The sequence below is a fragment of the Carex rostrata genome, chromosome 11, assembly GCF_964058835.1.
Source record: "Carex rostrata chromosome 11, lpCarRost1.2, whole genome shotgun sequence".
Taxonomy (NCBI): Eukaryota; Viridiplantae; Streptophyta; class Magnoliopsida; order Poales; family Cyperaceae; genus Carex; species Carex rostrata.
The window spans coordinates 8,724,577-8,743,648 of NC_135928.1; the positions used below are offsets into that span (position 1 = coordinate 8,724,577).

The 19,072-nt window shown below is 32.8% G+C and overlaps 2 protein-coding genes and 1 non-coding gene across 3 annotated transcripts; all 3 read left to right on the top strand.

Annotated features, from left to right (window-relative positions):
• The first annotated feature begins 441 nt into the window (after positions 1-441).
• Positions 442-524, top strand: LOC144562498 (small nucleolar RNA Z43). The gene has a single exon (XR_013514115.1). It is a non-coding gene; the product is annotated as a small nucleolar RNA Z43 (small nucleolar RNA).
• An 11,262-nt stretch (positions 525-11,786) lies between these two features.
• On the top strand, positions 11,787-13,242 carry LOC144561869 (uncharacterized). Its single transcript, XM_078310967.1, has 3 exons — positions 11,787-12,059; positions 12,167-12,983; positions 13,055-13,242. Exons 1-3 carry the CDS (start codon positions 11,787-11,789, stop codon positions 13,240-13,242), a joined length of 1,278 nt encoding a protein of 425 aa, XP_078167093.1.
• Positions 13,243-17,555: 4,313 nt separating this feature from the next.
• On the top strand, positions 17,556-18,750 carry LOC144562420 (chitinase 2-like). Its single transcript, XM_078311639.1, has 2 exons — positions 17,556-17,757; positions 18,003-18,750. Exons 1-2 carry the CDS (start codon positions 17,565-17,567, stop codon positions 18,722-18,724), a joined length of 915 nt encoding a protein of 304 aa, XP_078167765.1. The 5' UTR covers positions 17,556-17,564; the 3' UTR covers positions 18,725-18,750.
• Positions 18,751-19,072: the final 322 nt, after the last annotated feature.

Sequence of the window (19,072 nt, forward strand, 5' to 3'; positions counted from 1 at the left end):
TAACGATAGCGGGCTTGACTAAAATGTTTCTTACAATTGGGGACAAGCAAAGGTTGGATTTTGTGATGCAAATTCGAGAATTCGAAGAGCCTGCTAATCAACTAAGTTTAGATACCTCGATTATATTGTCAAAAATATTTCTTCTAAACTCTAAATTAATACATCATCAACAATAAACAAGATTCTAAATAGCGATTATAGCACTATAGCTTTTAGTGTTACTAAGTGAAGGCGAAGTTGAGGCTTTAACCATATTATAACATGTGCATCTGAAGTGATATTTCGATTGATGGATGACCTCTTGAATACTTTGAGATCTTGTAATATGATATTGTGATTTATTTTTTTCTTGAATTTCTATTTTTATGTAGAATTTCTGATATGTAGAACTGATTTATATTTTGATTCTCTTGATTACCTTGTGCGATTCTATCTAATAAGGAAAAATGATGATTATTTTAGATCTCGTTTGTCGTAATGGCTATTTGCCTTGACGACCATATTATATATCATATTCTAAGTTCAATCTCATTCTTAAAGAAACTATTTAAATTGATATTGTTCGATTTTATTCTATTTTTTCTTGCTTTCTTATATTGTTTGTATATATTTGATCAATGATGTACAAGCATATATCTGAAACCTATGCTATGTGGATTACATCTATTCTTCTCTCTGAGACAATTTTTTTCTTTTTACGATCTCTTGTTGTTGTTGAAATTACTTTTTTTTTTTCCACCAAGGCCCTCTCAGTAAAGTAGTGTATTTGTACCCAATTTATTCTGGTACCGACTGTTCAAATACCAGAAAGCTGATACCGAACTGGTACCATCCATATATCCCGAACTATTCATAGTACATATGCCAAACTCATACCTGGTATGAGAATGCTAGTTAGTTCAATAATTTTTAAAGTGCACTAATAGTTTGCAAGAGCTTAATGTTCAAGTTTGTAAATCTGATCAGTTCAATAATTTATAGAGTGTATGTTCAAACACTTGGAACCAATACTATATAATGTTGTATGATGATGTATACGTTGATATAAATACTTGACACATGAACTATCTACACTTGCATAACGAGATATGAATAATTACAAAATTTGATATTAATACTTTTAGACGTCATTCAGTGTTATATGAAAAAAATTGATATAATATGTTAGATACAAATAATTGACACATAAACTATTCACACTTACATAACGAGGTATAAATACTTGTAATATTTAATATTAATATTTTCAGATGTCATCTAGTGTCATATGGAATTTTTTTTTTTGATATAATATGTTAGATACAAATATTTGACACATGAACTACTCACATTTACATGACGAAGTATATATACTTGCAATATTTGATATTAATACTTTCAAACGTCAACCAATTTAATAAGGAAAAAAATCATAAAATATGTTAGATTCAAACACTTCACACATGAACCATACACACCTGTATGACGAGGTATGAATACTTGCATAACTTGATATTAATACTTTCAAACGTCATCCAATACTATATGGAAAAAAAAAATAGAATCTGTTGAATACAAAAACTTTATACATGAACTATTCACATTTGCATGACGAGGTATAAATAATTGCAATATTTTATATTAATACTTTCAGACATCTTCTAGTGCCATATGGTAAAAAATAATATAATTTGTTAGATACAATCACTTGATATATGAAATATTCACACTTGAATGACGAGGTATGAATACTTGCAATATTTGATATTAATACTTTCAGACATAATCCAGTGCCATATCGAATTTTTTTTAATAGAATTTGTTGGATACAAGCACTTAATACATGAACTATTCACACATACATGACGAGTTATGAATACTTGCGATGCTTGAAATTAATACTTTCAGATATTATCCAGTGCCATATGGAAAAAAAATGATAGATTTTGTTAGATACAAATACTTAATACATAAAATATTCACACTTGCATAACGAGGATTGAATACTTGCTCAACAAGGTGAATACTTGCATGACGAGATATGAATACTTGCATGATCAATAATCCGAAGGTGTGTCATCATGGATCTCATTTGAAAGAAAAAATTACATAGAAGACGTTCGTGATTTTAGATTCGCTAAATTCTTTACAGATCATCAAAAATATTAGCGAGATTGAACGGAGAAAAACAACCCACCTCTAATAATGTGTAAAACATGGAAGAGATAAAAGAAAGCTTATATGTCCATTTTTTTTTTCGAAATATTTGATATGTTAGGTAGAATACTTGATATATTATATATTAATACTTGCGCGCATAGGTATCAGTATTTGTGAGCGTCACTTGTAAAATATTTCAAATATTAGAAGGTCCCTCCAAAGTAGTTAGTGGTTCTTCTGGTAGTTCATATTTGAGGGACATAATAGAAAATTGTTATAGGAGGATATATGGAATCAGATCTCCTGCTCCCAGAGTCACTGCGGGGTGGGCTCGATTACTGTTAAAGGGTTTAGGATTAAAATGGTTTTGGGTTTAGGGTTAAATGGAGGCTCACTCTGCAGTGATTCTGGGGGCAGGAAATTCCTGCTCCCAGAGGGACAGACGATTCAATTCCAGGATATATAGCTAGGCACTCCTTAAATTAATTATATTTTATTCTTTCTATATGTGGCATACCAAATGACGAAGGTGGGTCAAAAAATAAAAGTCGTTATCAAGACAGTTAGATAGGATTAAATAAGGTCGGCGACGTTTTTGGGACAGAACTACGGAGGAAGATATAATTATCTTTTAATTTACCTTCACACAAATAAAAAAAAAAAGAACTTCTATATTCTAAGTGTAAGAGGGGTCAAATTATCCTATTTTTTTCTTGAAAATATTTGCAGAGGCTGCGAAGTCGTAAATTATTCTATTTTTATTTTGCGCCAATTATATTGCTTCACAATTAAATTTATGTTTTCAAAGTTTAAATAGTGAATCATTCAACATATGTGATTTTCATATTAAAGTTGATTGGCGGTCAAAAACTTTATTTTTTGTACTTCTTAATATTTTTTTGAATAAATATAAAATTACTGTTTTTGAATTGTTCAAAATTTTCTTAAAAGGTATTAATTTTTTTTCAAAAAAATATAAAATTTGATCTTAAAACACAATTTAAAATGGGTATCATGTTGAACTTTTTGAATCAATTATTCGAATTAAAAAAAAATGTAAGATATAATATAAATACGAAAACAACGTGGCATTTTAATCTACTCATTCTAAATAGGTCAACAACAAAATTTCAAATTTGACTTGGGCTGACTTGCGGTTAGACCACAGTCTTTCCCAGTACATGGGGACCACGAAACGTAGCTTTTCCAGGTGTGAGATACGTAGAATGGGAAATAAATCTGCTGTGATTTTTTGGGATCGCAGGGACCTGCAATTTCACATCCGCCCTTTTATTTATTTTGAGATTTGTGCAAAGAAAATAATTGCTTTTAAAATTCGTAGATTTCACAAAATAAATGGTGAGATTTGGAATTGCAGGGTCCCTGCGATCTCAAAGAATCGCAGCAGATTTATTTCCCGTAGAATGAGCATCACAAATTTCTGTGAAAGTGAAATAAATAAATAAAATAATAATTTATGGAATCGAACGGTCTCAACAACTCTTTCTGAAAATGAAATAAATTAATAAAATATTTATTTAGGGAAACGAACAATATCTCAACTAGCCGACATTTTTATTTTTATCCATTTTCTAAAATATTTTATTAAAAATAATCAGAATTTAGTCAAATTTTTAAAAATACTCAAACCACATATATTTTCTGCGATTTCAGTTTTTTTTTTTTGCACTATAAATACGGAAGAAACTCTAACTAAACAATTTCATCGAAACCGTCTCCTCTAACTTAACAATTCCCTTTTGCAAAGTTGGGCTCAAATACACAGTTTCATTCTCTTGATCTGTAAGTAGCACCTGATATCTCTTGATCTGTTTGGTCAATTTTTGAGACCTGATATCTCATGATTTGGTATCTTGATCCATTAAGCTATAATTTTTGAGACCCAATATCTCTTGAGACCAACTATAATTGGTATATTCAAATACACAGTTTCATTCTGAGCCCAATTTTGCACCTCTGGTTAACATAGCAAAATATCTCCAAAAATCATGAAAATTGACTGACATACAATCTTGACATTATAAAACAAAACTGCAAAGTTTCATACAAAATCTCCAAACAGATCAAGAGATATCAGGTCTCAAAAATTGACAAAACTGGTAAAGGTGTGCACACAACAGCAGTTTTAAATTTGTCTCTGTCTTTGCACACCTCTAAACCATGAAATCATGTTCCAAAAATCATGAAAATTGACTGACACAGTCTTGACATCATAGAACAAGACTACAAAGTTTCATACAAAATCTCTAAACAGATCAAGAGATATCAGGTCTCAAAAATTGACCAAACTGGTAAAAGAGTGCACACAGCAGCAGCTCTAAAGTTTACCCTACCTTTGCATAGCCTTTAAACCATGAAATCATGCCCCAAAAATCATGAAAATTGACTGACATATAGTTTTGACATCATAGAATATTATTGTGAAATTTCTCCTAAAACCTTCTAGTTTGAGAGATCTCAAGTTCCAAACGTTGACAAAACTAATAAAATGTCTATGTGAGACAATATCAATCTTGAAGCCCAAAAATGATTAAATGATGTCCTTTTGCATATAAACCCCTATGATTATATGAAATATGCAAAGAAGTCCCTCAGAATTGACAAATATGCCCCTGGAAGTACAAAAACTTCACAAACTGAGAGCATGTAGAAATTAATATGATGAAATTGTTAAGTTAGACGAGACGGTTTCGATGGAATTGTTAACTTGTCAAACTGAGAGCATTTAGAAATCAGTATGATGGACAGGTGTATTATAGTGTGGTGAATAATGTAGACGGTTTCTATAGAATTGTTAAGTTAGAGGAGACAGTTCCGATAGAATTGTTAAGTTAGAGTTTATCCCGTATTTATAGTGCAAAAAAACAAAAAAAAAATTGAAACCTCAAATATTTTTTGCGGTTTGAAATTTTCAAACCGCACTTGATTTAGGTATTTTTAAAAATTTGACTAAATTCTGTTACTTTTAATAAAATAATTTAAAAAATGAGTAAAAATAAAAATATCGGTGATAAGACACAAATCCGTTAGATCCGTGTGTGGGAGCCACCCATCACGTGGTCACTGGGACCATTTCTGCTAGTGGATTGAATTCGGGTAGGGTACGGGTACCTCGGGTACGGGTAGGGCGGGTAGTCGGGTAGGGCGGGTACAGGTAGGGTGGGTAGTCGGGTAGGCGGGTACGGGTAGGTCGGGTAGGGTTTTAAAAAAGTGTACCCTACCCGTTTCAAACCCGTACCCGTCCCGGGTAACGGGTACGGGTAGTCGGGTAGGGCGGGTAGGGTACGTTTTTTTTTTTTTTTTTTTTTTTTTTTTTTTTTTTTCCTTTCTGTTTTTCTTTCTGTTTTTCTTTCGGTTTTTTTTTTCTGTTTTTTTCTTCTGTTTTTTTTTGTTTTTTTTTCTGTTTTGTTTTTCCGTTTTTTTTTTTTCTGTTTTTGTTTAATTTTTTTTTCTGTTTTGTTTTTCCGTTTTTTTTTTTTTTCTGTTTTGTTTAATGTTTTTTTTTTCTGTTTTATTTTCTGTTTTTTGTTTTTTTTTCTGTTTTTTTCTGTTTTTTTTCTGATTTTTTTTTGTTTTATGTTTTATTTTACAGTGTCGTACGAATATTATTACATGTTTATAATTCGATTTTTATAATATGAATAGTTCGATATCAAATAGAGTATATATAAACATGAAATTATCAAGTCGCAACTTTATAATTTATAAATGAATAAAATATGTACCTTATATATAAAAATTATTCGTGCGAAAATTTGTATATTTATACGGCTAAGTACAAATCTATTTATTTATTTCTTTAAGCAAGTCATTTTATTTTATTTTCAAATTCTCATTCTAATTAAAACAATAAAATATAAATAAAAATATCTTAAATTAATTTATTACATTAAAAATAATTATGAATAATTTAAAAATAAAAGTTACCCTCCTCCTTTATTCCGGGCTTGGGACCGGCTATGTAAAATAACATAGGCGGAGTTCTAACTTTTTTTTTATTAGTAATTGTTCTTTAAAATGAATAATTTAAAAACTAATTAAAATGTTTAGAAATTATAATTTTAAAAATAACCATAAATATTAAAAGAGGTTAGAAAATTATACCGACACTACCTATCTAGTAGTTTTGATTCATATACCATTGTTCGCTTTCTTCCGCACCGTCTGAATCTGAATTAGGTTGAGGCTGCGGCTCGGTAACGCTTTCTTCAGTATCAGCTGCAGAAGATGATTCTTGAGCTTGATGTTGGTTGCGCTCGTCAGCATTAATCCAATCTTTCAAGCACACAAGTCTTTCAAAAACATGTGGACCCAATTTACTGCGTTTGTCGGAGAGGATCCTGTTCGCCGAACTAAAACAACTTTCTGAAGGGACGGTTGACACGGGTACGGCAAAGACGTCGCGGGCCATCATCGCTAGTGTTGGATAAGACCTTTGATTCCTCTTCCACCACGTCATGATGTCAACGTTTTCATTTTCGTTGCGCATATTTAAATAGCTCACTAACTCGTTTGTGGATGCGTGCGGTTCGCTATCTGACTGAAAATCTGCTAACAATCCACTACTGCTAGTGCTCCTGAAAGTGGAACTATTAAAAAATAAAAAAAAATTAGTGGACAAATAATGCAGATATTATAAATAATAAAGATTAAAAGCATAATGTATATTTATTCATACCTAGGACCAGCCCGGGCCGAAGAGGGGTTCTGGTTGGTACTAATTCTTGAGTTGTATATGTTAAACATCTCAGCGAACTTCGCATCCACGTATGCCTCGACCCCAGTTGCGTCTAAATGTAGATTATCTTTGTACGCTTCAACCATTTTGATCGTGTAATATTTCTTGTATGCCGGGTTGAGGCAGCTTGCGATAATGGCCAGGAGGGGTACATCTTCCCAATATTTTAGAAATTTTAGTTTCATGGCCTCTGCGATCGGTGTGAGAGATTTATCGTGTATTTCTGCTTGTTCCAAATTACGATACACCTTGGAAATTTGGTAGATTTGCCGCAACAGCTCAAATGCCGTCGATGAATACGAGCAGGATAGTTTGACGGTTGCTTCAAAAAAGGTTCCTAGGAATGTTGAAAGCCTTTCTAGTTGGTCCCATTCCCCGCCGGTGGGTTCCAATTGCATTCCCTCAGGGGTGGATCCCCTCAAAAACTCTCCTATGACAGCTTTGCAAGGAAGGCATCGGTTCAACATCCTATAGGTTGAGTTTCAACGGGTATCTATATCCCAAGGTACTTTCAACTTGCTTAGTCGATAGGTTACGCACAACTTTGCAAACTCTTGTCTTCTTTCATGGTTTGAAACAATGTGGTTGAGGGCATCCTTAAATTTAACTATCAATAATTTTATAGCTTCAGTTTTAAGTCCCGCCTTCACGATGAGGTTAAGTATATGACAAGCACACTTTTGGTGAAACATTTCACCATTCATAATCGGGTTTAGTGACCGTTTAAAAATTTCAATGGAAGCAATGTTGTTGCTAGCATTATCGAAAGATATAGAAAAAACCTTGTTAGCCATATCCCTCTTAAGGTTATACTCTTGTAAAACCTCAATAATAGATTTGAAAATTACATTTGCGGTGTGCGGGGAATCTAACACTCGAAAACTTAATATCCTCTTTTGTAATACCCACTGATCATCGATCCAATGCCCAGTAACACAAGAGTACCCAAGGCCATGTTTACCAGCAGTCCATATATCGGAGGTAATTGAGACCTTATTAGATTGATATGCAAATGTACCTTTGAGGTCATCTTTTATGGTTGTAAACTGTTTTTTTATTTCACCAACCAACTTTCTATGATGCATCCTCTTGTACATTGGTTGAGCACACCCCCGAATGACCAACCGGGCAAAGGCTGTGCAACCACCCATACTGATTGGTTGTTCTTTGTGGGTTACGTACCGGGCCAATTCACTAAGCATTTTTTTTTCATCAAATTTTGGGTTGGTTCTGGTACCATCCGCATTAATAAGGGTTTGGATTTGTCTCGTTGGTACATTTTCGCTTGGTTCCTCACCCTTTTTTTCATGCATTTCGGCATGTCTTTTAAAGCTACTCATACCACTACTTTGCTTATACACAAAAAAAGGTTTCTTGCAATTGGATACCTTACATTCAAGGGTTTCCATAAAGCCATCAGCATCTTTTTTAATCTCATAAAATCTCTTCCACGGCTGATTGTATTCCGGAGCTCTTCTAGCCTTCTTTACCACTGGTTGTTGCGGGGGGGGGCACTTGTCGAAGGAGGGACAGCTTCTTCCTGAATTTCAGGGGCATTTCTCGAAGGAGTACCTTCTATACTGGGAGTAAATTGACTCGATGCTACAGAAGAAGTGCCTCCATATGCATACGGTGGTGTCGGTTGAAATGTTTCTTGTGGAATGTAGGCGTTTGGATCGTTTGAAGTATAATACGGTGCATGCATTTGTGGGGGTTGTTGATAATTTAAATCTAGGATTTGGTCCCTTCTTTGATAATTGTGTGGATAGTTAGGTGGATAATTAGGTGGTGGCATTTGGGAGGAACTATCAAGATAATTAGGTGGATAATTAGGTGGTGGCATATCGGGGCCAAAAATAGAAGCCGACATTCTCGCTTCAAATGTTTCTTCCACCGATTCGTGATGAGGAGATGTCATTTTTTAACCTATTAAAAAACATAAATTAAAAAACATAAATTAAAAACAGAAATTAAAAAACATAAATTAAAAAACATAAATTAAAAACATAAATTAAAAAACAGAAATTTAAAAAACATAAATTAAAAAACAGAAATTAAAAACAGAAATTAAAAAACAGAAATTAAAAAACAGAAATTAAAAAACAGAAATTAAAAAACAGAAATTAAAAACAGAAATTAAAAACAGAAATTTAAAAACAGAAATTAAAAAACAGAAATTAAAAACAGAAATTTAAAAACAGAAATTAAAAACAGAAATTAAAAAACAGAAATTAAAAAACAGAAATTAAAAAACAGAAATTAAAAAACAGAAATTAAAAAACATAAATTAAAAACATAAATTAAAAAACAGAAATTAAAAACAGAAATTAAAAAACAGAAAATAAAAACAGAAATTTAAAAACAGAAATTAAAAAACAGAAATTAAAAACAGAAATTAAAAAAGAGAAATTAAAAAGAGAAATTAAAAACAGATTTTAAAAAAAAATCTAACATCTTTTCTAACCTATTAAAAAGAAATCCGAATTTCAAAAAAAAAATATAACATATTCAAAAAACAAATCTAATTACTTCACAAATTTTAAAAAAAAATCTAATATCTTTTCTAACCTATTAAAAATAAATCCGAATTTCAAAACAAAAATCTAACATATTCAAAAAACAAATCTAATTACTTCACAAATTTTAAAAAAAAATCTAACATCTTTTCTAACCTATTAAAAAGAAATCCGAATTTCAAAAAAAAAATATAACATATTCAAAAAACAAATCTAATTACTTCACAAATTTTAAAAAAAAATCTAACATCTTTTCTAACCTATTAAAAATAAATCCGAATTTCAAAAAAAAAATCTAACATATTCAAAAAACAAATCTAATTACCTCACAAATTTAAAAAAAAAATCTAACATCTATTCTAACCTATTAAAAATAAATCCGAATTTCAAAAAAAAAATCTAACATATTAAAAAAAAAATCTAATTACTTCACAAATTTAAAAAAAAATCTAACATCTATTCTAACCTATTAAAAATAAATCCGAATTTCAAAACAAAAATCTAACATTTTCAAAAAACAAATCTAATTACTTCACAAATTTAAAAAAAAAATCTAATATCTTTTCTAACCTATTAAAAATAAATCCGAATTTCAAAACAAAAATCTAACATATTCAAAAAACAAATCTAATTACTTCACAAATTTTAAAAAAAAATCTAACATCTTTTCTAACCTATTAAAAATAAATCCGAATTTCAAAAAAAAAATCTAACATATTCAAAAAACAAATCTAATTACTTCACAAATTTTTAAAAAAATCTAACATCTTTTCTAACCTATTAAAAATAAATCCGTATTTCAAAAAAAAAATCTAACATATTCAAAAAACAAATCTAATTACTTCACAAATTTAAAAAAAAAATCTAACATCTTTTCTAACCTATTAAAAATAAATCCGAATTTCAAAAAAAAAATCTAACATATTAAAAAAACAAATCTAATTAGTTCACAAATTTTAAAAAAAAATCTAACATCTTTTCTAACCTATTAAAAATAAATCCGAATTTAAAAAAAAAACTAACATATTCAAAACAAATATTACTTCACATCTAACAAATCTAACATAAACTAAATAAATCTAACATATTCAATAAATCTATCAATCCTAACATAAAATAAATCTAAGAAATGTAATTATTTAACAAATTTAACAAATCTAATTACTTAACAAATTTAACAAATCTAATATAAAATAAATCTAACAAATCTAATTACTTAACAAATTTAACAAATCTAACAAATCTAATTACTTAACTTTCAATAAATCTAACTTAAACTAAATTTACTCTACAAAAATAAATTAATCTAACATAAAATAAATCTAACCTTTAAATCTCGCGGAAAAATCTTGCGGGAGGTGCCGAACTTTGTAATTTCGATACCTTCGTAATTCCGTTTGCGTATTTGTAGAATGAATTAAATTACAACTATATAATTTTTTTTTTAAATAAATAGAGAAATTGAGAATAATGAAAATTGAGCGGCCATTTTTATTAATATTCTTAAAAAAATAGAAAATTTTAAAAATGCCCCTCTCTCTAATTTTTTTTCATACATGCCCTGACCGCCTGGGCCTGGGGCGGCCCAAAACAGCTAGTGAGGCGCCCCAGGGCCCGGCGGCCCATACCTTAAGTGAGGCGCCACCCCCTGGGGCGCCCCACTAGTCCTGTGATTTAAACGCATTTTCTGCCTCTGTCACTTCCCGATCTCAGACCTTCTCTGGAGGCGATAACTGGGGAAAATAGGTATGTTTTTTTAATTATAATAATTAGTAATTATAATTATAATAATTAGTAATTATAATTATAATAATTAGTAATTACTGTTCCAAATTTACTGTTGCACTTACTGTAGCGTACTGTACATTACTGTTGACATTTACTGTAGCGTACTGTACATTTACTGTTGACCTGTACTGTATCGTACTGTACATTATTGTTGGTATTTACTGCAGCGTACTGTACAATTACTGTAGCAATTGCTGTACACCTACTGTAGAAAAATTGTAATTTTTTTTAATTTTGTTTATTTATTTTTCAATTAGTCATTTATTAATGTACCCATTATTATGTCATGTAATACTTGTAAATTTTTTTTTTAAAATGTAGTTTGTTAAAGAAGAGATGTTAGTTGCACTGTATGTCGGCGGCAAGCTAGAAAGGGATGAAGATGGCGTGCATTACACGAAAGAAGTCGCATTTGGCTTCGAGATTAATGAAAATACCACATTTGAGGAACTGAAGCAGCTAATATACGAAAAGACATCTGTAAACCCCAACAGGTATGAAATAGAGTTGGCTACACGGATTGACCACCAGGAGTACCACCAGCAATCCCCTTATGACAACCAGGCGAGAACTGGGGATTCTTTATGCAGTTTTTAAGAAGACGGGTGATTGGGGAAGGGAAGTTTTTCTGTGTGATATCAGACCAGCACAAAGGAATAAAATATGTTTTTGATCGTGAAGATTACGGTTGGTCAACACGTACTGGCCAGTGTGTGCACAGGTTGTGTATGCAACACGTTGCGGAGAACCTTTCCAAGGCAACCGGAGGCGACACGTGGGTTACTGATACATTTAGATGGAATTGCAGAAAGAAAAAGCCGAGAAGGGTGGTAGAGATGACTAGCAGTTTTGCAAGGGTACATGCATTTCAATTGTTTACATATATTATTGTACTTTAAGAAAACAATTTTTTTTTACTACAATTGTTTACTTACATTATTCTATTTCCTTATTTTCTATGTAGTACATGCCAAAGGCAAATCTCTACTTAATGAAGGTGGGGAAAAATAATCCCCGAGATGTCAACGAAGATCCAGCATACGAGAAAATATATCAATCCCGGGATGGAGGTTGGCGTTGGGGAATTATGACCACCAACGGATCCGAGTCGCTGAATGCAGTATTCAAGCAGAGCCGGATGTTGCCTGTGGCTGCAGTTGTAGAGGACACATTCTACAAGTTAAATGCCTGGTTTCAGGAACGGCGTGCTAAGGCCGCAGAATTAATAAGGATGAACCAGTCATTTTCAACAAGGGTGGAGGAGAAACTAAGACGACACAGAGACAAAGGTACAACCATGACCGTGATCCCGATGGGTAACGATGGAACAGAATTCGAAGTGCAAAATCCAAATGAGTACGTTCCTACCACCCGTAAACCAGACGGCACTATGGCGTTTGTCAAGAGGGCTTGCAAGTACGTGGTTAAATTCGGAGATGCCAGGGCGGTAACCTGTACATGCCAAGGACCCCAGCTAAGTCACATACCCTGCAGTCACGTGATGGCGGTATGCCGAGTGAGGAACTACTGTGAGGATCACTATGTTGCTGACATGTACCGTACCGATTACCTTGCTTCCACTTGGGGTGGATCTTTCCATTCTTATCCTGATCAGCATGAGTGGCCTACATATGTCGGAGATAGAATATTACCTTCAGAAGGATGGATAAGAAAGGGAAGGAGGAGACACAAGCGTATTGTAATGACCATGGACGAGATGGGTGGTAGGCGACCGTCGGGAAATCGGGCTCGCCGTTCTGTTTCCGACAGGCGCAGGGCAGGTACGTAGAATTGTACAAAATTTATTTATGCTTTAATTATATTACTAACTGAATTGCATTGTTACATTTAGATGCAATAAACGAACACAACGAAAGAGAAAATGCCAGAGTTGTCGCTGAAGCAACCGGTAGAACACAACCCCCTCCTCCTGTAAGCCAATCATCTAGTAGCCAAGCCTCTACAAGTAATACCGCACCTGCCACTGGTACCAGAAGAACTAGTCGTTTGTTAGGTTTATTCAGACGTGGTGGCAGATAAACTTGCTATTTTGCTTATGCGAATTGATTTATTTGGTATATGTGTATGTGTATGTGTATGTGTATGTGTATGTGTGTATGTATATGTATATGTATGTGTATGTGTATGTGTATGTGTATGTGTATGTGTATGTGTATGTGTATGTGTATGTGTATGTGTGAGTTTTTTTGTATGTGTATGTGTATATATGTATGTGTATATGTGTATGTGTATGTGTATGTGCATGTGTGTATGTGTATGTGTGTATATTATACATATAGTTCACCAAAGAAATAAAAATAAAAATTAAAGTTATAAAAATTTACGACATCACTTCGTAAATATATCAAATATTATATTTTTTGGCATACACATACACATATACATAATATTTTATTTTTTGACATACACATATACATAAACCCAACACTTTTTTCAACAAAATTATTCAAATCAAAATACCAAGATTTCTCAAAAAAAAAAAAAAAAAAACCAAATTACTAATGGGGCGCCCCAGGGGGTGGCGCCTCACTTGGGGTATGGGCCGCCGGGCCCTGGGGCGCCTCACTTGGTGTTTTGGGCCGCCCCTGGTCCAGGCGGTCAGGGCATATTTAAAAAAAAATGAGGAACAGGGTTATTTTTAAAATTTTCTTTTTTTTCAGGGATATTAATAAAAATGGCCGAAAATTGAGAGAATGAGAGTTTGAGATAGAATGTGGAGAGAAAGAGAGTTAGAGGGGGTGTATTTAAAGAAAAAATTGGAGGGGGGAATTAAATTCGAAATTAAAAAAAAAAAAAAAAAAAAAAACCGGGATTTGACCCGGGTGGGTCCGGCCGGATTTGATTTGACCGGTCCGGGCCCGGTTTGTCTGAACCGGTGGCAAAAAAATTCAAATTTCAAATGAAACGGGTAAACGGGTAAAGGGTCACGGGTAAACGGGTAAAGGTCACGGGTAAACGGGTAAAGGGTAAACGGGTAAAAGGGTAAAGTTGGTCGGGTAAACGGGTGCGGGTACGGGTAAAACGGGTGCGGGTAGACGGGTTTCGGGTACGGGTGAAACGGGTACGGGTTGTGCGGGTTTTTTACCGAATCAATGAGTCCGGTCCGTCTCAAACCTGTACCCGTGTACCCGCCTATACCCGGGCACGGGTACGGGTACCTCGGGTAACGGGTACGGGTCGGGTACAACGGGTCATACCCGTTCGGGTAAAAGCAAAAGACTAATTTCTGCTGCCTAACTTTGACATTTTCGTGTACAAAAAGTACACATAATTTTTGGTATTAATGTTATTTTAGTTTATATATCATCAATTTTAAAATTTATTGAATCAATGTTTATCCAAATCGTTAAAATTATTATATCTCATTAGTTGTGTGTTTACATGTAAAATTTATTTACTATCAAGTCAAGCAGTCATCTGTTGTAGTTTTTAAGTAAATTTTAGTGTATTAGTTTTTAATCATTTTTTGCTACTGAACTTGATATCAAAATAACTCGAAAGAAATAAAAATATTATATGTAAATGCATCACTCATCTTAAAATAAATAAATTAGTTTAAACAATTTTAATTAGTCATTTGTAATTTATCTAATAAATTTGAGTCTGCAGTAGAGATCGAATAAAAATAAAATAGAGATCGAGTTGCATTTGATTTTGAAAGAATCCAGCTGCGTAATTTTGAGACGTTGATGTAATCTTGGCATTTATTTTGGACGTCATTTGGGAAAATTTATTGGACATCATTTGGGAAATTTTATTGTTTTTTAAACTACGATGATTTTTTTTTAATTGAAAGTCCGTATATGATTGTATTGATCCAACGATTTATAACATAATTATTACACATGTTTTCTTTGTTTAAATTAAAAAAAACATGAAAAATTTATAAATTAAGCTATTTGTAAAATAATCTAATTTGCTATCTAAGAAAATACTAGATACGTGAAGTCAGAGAATACAAATTGATCTATTCACGTCCAATTAGTATGTCGGTGGGCCTTCCGAAAAATTACTGAATCAACCGGTTCATAACAGACGCCACTCAGAGATCTTGATAAGGAAAAGAAGAAAAAGAGAAGGAAGGAGATAACTCTTTGTATTATCGTCATCCGTAACAATCAGAAATTAAAACACGTACGTACCTTATTCATATATAGCTATAGTAGATACTACGGGGCAGAACGAGTTCACACACCCTCAATCGAACCCAAAGAGTTGAGACGAACACACAAAGTGAGCGGCGGTCAAATCCGTTGAATAGAGTCATCCGATCCACACAAATGGGATGAGTCGAGGTGGACTGGACGGAGTTATCCCCCTCCATGGATAGTATAATTTATTGATTGATAAATTGGACCCCTAATAATTACATTTCTCTTATTGAAAGATTAGACCATCTACATTCCTGAAACTCTTGAAGTTTTTAATATGATGTGGTAGTTTCTAAATCAGTTTTAGGGATGCAGATGGATTTCTTATTTAGCAACTTTGCTCCTAAGTCTCTTAATAAGAAATTATTTATAAACTCTGGCGTGACCAAATAATTCGCTGAAATTCTTTTTTCCTGTAATTTATTTGTTGATGTGACAATTAAGAAACTCTAATTTTAGTTTCAGGAATATGGGGGTTTAAAAACTTTCAGAGACAAAATTTCTAAAAATTAGTTAACAGTTATTTAGAAACTCCAAAAATTTCAGGGATGTAGATGCTCTTAGCAGCATCATTCGGCCAAGCTCGGGGAGAAACAATAATCATTTAGTCTAGCACCTATACTACAGTAACTGCAGTGAACATTTTATTTTTCTTGGAAATGCATTAGACCCAAAACAATTTCATGGTACTTCTCATTTAATTTAGTAATACACTGCTAATAGAATGAATTCCATCCTCACGTACATATCTATACACGACACTCATATATAGGTTGTAAAACAATATTTTTTTTTATATATTTACTTCCACGAATTATGTTGGTGATTGTATTGATTTAAAATTCCATTCCAAATCGACCAAGTTTAACCCAGGATATTGCATCAATAGTTGAAGTGCAAATTTTGCTTTTGATCCTTTCAATATGTTAGCTCCTACAAAAGTATTCAGAAAAAGTTAAAAATTATCGAGATACTATTATTGTCGCTCACCAGATGAAAAGTAAAATTTGCTTTTGGCCCTTTCAATATGATATTAGAATTCATTTTTCATTTGACCAGATGAACAATTTTCGTTGAGTACACAATACTTTTAATAATCAACCTTCAAACTCGATCCGACGAACTTCTGATAGTACTACTGATGGATCTCGGACGAACCTCTAAACAAAGCAATCAAGGGAATTATGAAATCATGAATAATAAAGAAGTTTACATGAATAACAAATGTTATGATTTATAATATCAGTCAGTATGTTTTCATCGTTCAGTTAAATGCTTTATTCATGTTTAGTTGTCTTAATTCGTAGATAGAGTCTAATTAGGAGGCTTAATTTAGAGATAGAGATGATTTACTGCATCAATGGTGAATATCTTTCTAAGTAAGAAATCAATGTTTGAAATAATAAAACGACAAAGGAAGCTAAATGAGGTTCAAGGAGACTCTCCTAGTCCTGGCCCATCAACATCAAAGAAACTGTAGCAATGGATATTTATGTGGCATTTTGTCGATTTCTTGGAAAATAAACATACAATTATACTTGTTATTTAAAAAGAACTGGCCTCTTCGAGTACATATCTCTAAAATGTTATACCATATCTTATTGAAATATGTCAGATTTCAACGATGTAATTAAGTAGGGCTGCACAAGAAATTCCTAGTTTGTGATTTGATTCGAGTTTGATTCGAAAAAGTTTGTAAAAAATTTGATTCAAAATAGTTCAAAATTAATTCAAACTAAATTTAAACTGGACCTGATTCGTTCGAAATAAGTTCGCGAACTATTCTAATACGAAATTCAAAGTAACGTGAACCGTTGATTTCCGCTGATGACTTAAAAATTAAAACATAAGGCCGCCCAGCCATAACTCATAAGTCGTAACTCTCGCTCTCAGTTCTAAAATCCTAGACGACTTTCACCTCTCACTTTCGGCGACTAAGATCACTCTTTCTTGTCGTAAAAAAGTTTGTAAAAGATTCAAAATTGAGTTTGTAAAAAATTCAATTCGAAATTAATTCAAACCAAACTCAAACTGAAATAAGTTCAATTCGGTTCGATTCGTTTGCAGCCCTAGATGTAAGGGATTTACCGTCAAAATATAATAAAATTTAGATAGTTGACAAATATACCCCAAAGCTACATGCAGCATCTATAAATACCCCGCATGCACCCCTCCAATAAATATCAAACAATGTCTTCCCTTTTCCTTCTCCACTTATTTCTCATTGTTTTATCTCCATCCTTCTCTAGTGCTGCAAACTCCAAGTTCTTTGCCGAGTACATTGGTGCAGATTTTAAGGGAGTCACCTTCTCTGATGTACCAATAAATCCCAATGTAGATTTCCATTTCATCCTCGCCTTCGCTATAGATTACACCACCTCAGGTATGCACTGGCAGAGCCATTTAGAGTCATAGTTTTTTAAAAAGTATATGCTTAATTTTATTTCTATAAATTTGTTTCCGAAGAAAATTTTATAAATCTACTTAGATTAATTATAAAGAGTAAGTTCCTCTTTTCATGTTTTAATAAAAATATATTTATTTACTTAATAGTTAAAATAATGATAAATTATGTTTTATTCTATAATTTTGCATCAACCTACTAAAAATCTTAATTCCATACTGCAGATAACCCTTCTCCTACAAATGGCAAATTCAATGTATTCTGGGATAAAGATAAGCTCACCCCTTCCGCTGTTGCTTCCATCAAGAAATCACATAAGAATGTAAAATTTGCGCTCAGCCTTGGTGGAGATAGTGTTGGTGGACAACCTGCTAACTTTGCGCCCACTTCGGTAGAAACTTGGGTCGACAATGCGGTCTCATCTCTCACCGACATTATCAAACAGTATCACCTAGATGGGATTGACATAGACTATGAACATTTCAAATCTGATGATACTACTTTTGTCGAGTGCATCGGCAAACTATTAACAAAACTAAAGAACAACAAGGTGATCTCATTTGCATCCATTGCTCCTTTCGATGGCGTTGAAAACTACTATTCAAATCTGTACAACAAGTACGGAAACATCATAGACTATGTCAACTTCCAATTTTATTCCTACAGTCAGAGCACTACGGTTTCACAATTTCTAAGCTACTTTGACAAACAGAGCTCAAAGTATACTGGTGGAAAGGTTCTGGTAAGCTTCCTTACTGAGAACAACAATGACGAAAGCTATGGGGGGTTAAAACCAGGCAAAGGTTTCTTCAAGGCATGCAAAACCCTAAAGAAGAATGGTAAACTTCACGGTATATTTGTTTATTCTGCTGATGATACTTTCAAGAACAAGAACAATTTCAAGTATGAGAAGCAAGCACAAGAGCTGCTGGCCAGTTCTACCTGAGCAGCGTCATAACAGTATGTGATGAATTATCTATAACTAAAAATATGTTGTATCGAATAAAATCTTGGATTTTTTCCAAGTTGTATATGCATCTTGTGCTAGTGCAGCGGTTGTTTTAAAGATTTACAGTAAAGCATTTACTAGGTACGATGAGCAGAGGGTTGTGTGCCACAAGTTGTAATAATAAAGATTTGATATGTATTATCTCCATTTTTATATTATACACGTAGATGTCATGATCCGTCAACGGCTATGATTGAAAAATGAAATTTTGAATTTAATATCAGCTCTCCAATCAAATAATCTGCCTTCTTTGATTAAATGCATCTTTTTTTACGTGTAAAAGTC